The sequence below is a fragment of the Penaeus monodon genome, chromosome 30 (assembly GCF_015228065.2).
Source record: "Penaeus monodon isolate SGIC_2016 chromosome 30, NSTDA_Pmon_1, whole genome shotgun sequence".
NCBI classification, from domain to species: Eukaryota; Metazoa; Arthropoda; class Malacostraca; order Decapoda; family Penaeidae; genus Penaeus; species Penaeus monodon.
In genome coordinates, this window is record NC_051415.1 from 13,441,847 (window position 1) to 13,442,855 (window position 1,009).

The window sequence follows — 1,009 nt, forward strand, 5'->3', positions numbered from 1 at the left end:
TCCCATTGATATGCTAGACTGAACTCCGGCTTTATCTAAAAGTATTTTATTTCTTATTCTGACGACGATTAGAGGCTCTTGATTAGGTGGCAAGAGCCTCAGGCCCCAATCCTCACGCCAAGAGGCAGATGGAAGAGGTTTGTTAAACTCAAACCGGCTGTGTAAAAATCTACAGTTCACAATTCCTTCCTTAAAGACGTGGCATGATATTGCTCAATGCGTAGTGATTGAAAAATAATCTTAAATGTTGAAATTAGTAGTATGTTATCGATAAAAAAAAACATTATTCTGAAATGGAATGCAAGGGATGTTAGATTTCAGTCCAGTTGACAGCATGTGTAACAAAGGCTCATGAATGTTATACATGTACACTTCAGCGAGAAGCCACTTAGAATATGACGCCCTTGGTAAATTCGGAACCGTATGTATAATGTAAGTGTGTTGTCCAAATTAGGAGTATGTTCAGTCAGTCTAAATAAAGGTACAAATTATTTGAATAGTATAGCTACTCCTGTGTTATCATAGAAAACGATGAAATACTACCACGGAAGAAAATGGGTACAAGATTGAAGCACTGGAAGAACTACAGTATTTAAAACATATTTCCAGAAAGTATATCAATCTGAATACAATGCCTACGTGATTCTTGTAGTAAACGATGATGTGCTGATTTTCTTTCTGAAACTCTGTTACCGAGAGTAACTTGTCCTTTGGGATCGCCGGCCGTCGGTAAGACGAGAACACACGATTGTACTGCGCCATACACATCGGTTGATGCTTCTCCCTGGCGCTGCAGCGGTCGACGTCCAGGTCACCTCTGGGGAAGCAATAGTACATGTTGCTTTCGCTTTGCTTTAAGTGTGTGTGTGGGGAGGGGAGTTGTGATTAAAATACTCTTTCTCTGTCTCACAAACATATATGTGTGTTTGTGTGATTATAAAAGAAAGTTAGTGACGGGGGCATAAAGTTCAGTAAAGCTGGAACACTTCTACTGTCATAAAAATGTGTG

The 1,009-nt window shown here is 39.5% G+C and overlaps 1 protein-coding gene across 1 annotated transcript in view; it reads right to left on the bottom strand.

The window, feature by feature from the left end:
- The window catches only part of LOC119592355 (choline O-acetyltransferase-like), a gene marked incomplete in the record, with an annotated part of 212,829 nt that overhangs the window by 52,064 nt on the left and 159,756 nt on the right, over positions 1-1,009 (bottom strand). Inside the window, 1 exon segment of the mRNA XM_037941182.1 lies at positions 640-817. Coding sequence (XP_037797110.1) covers positions 640-817 — 178 coding nt within the window.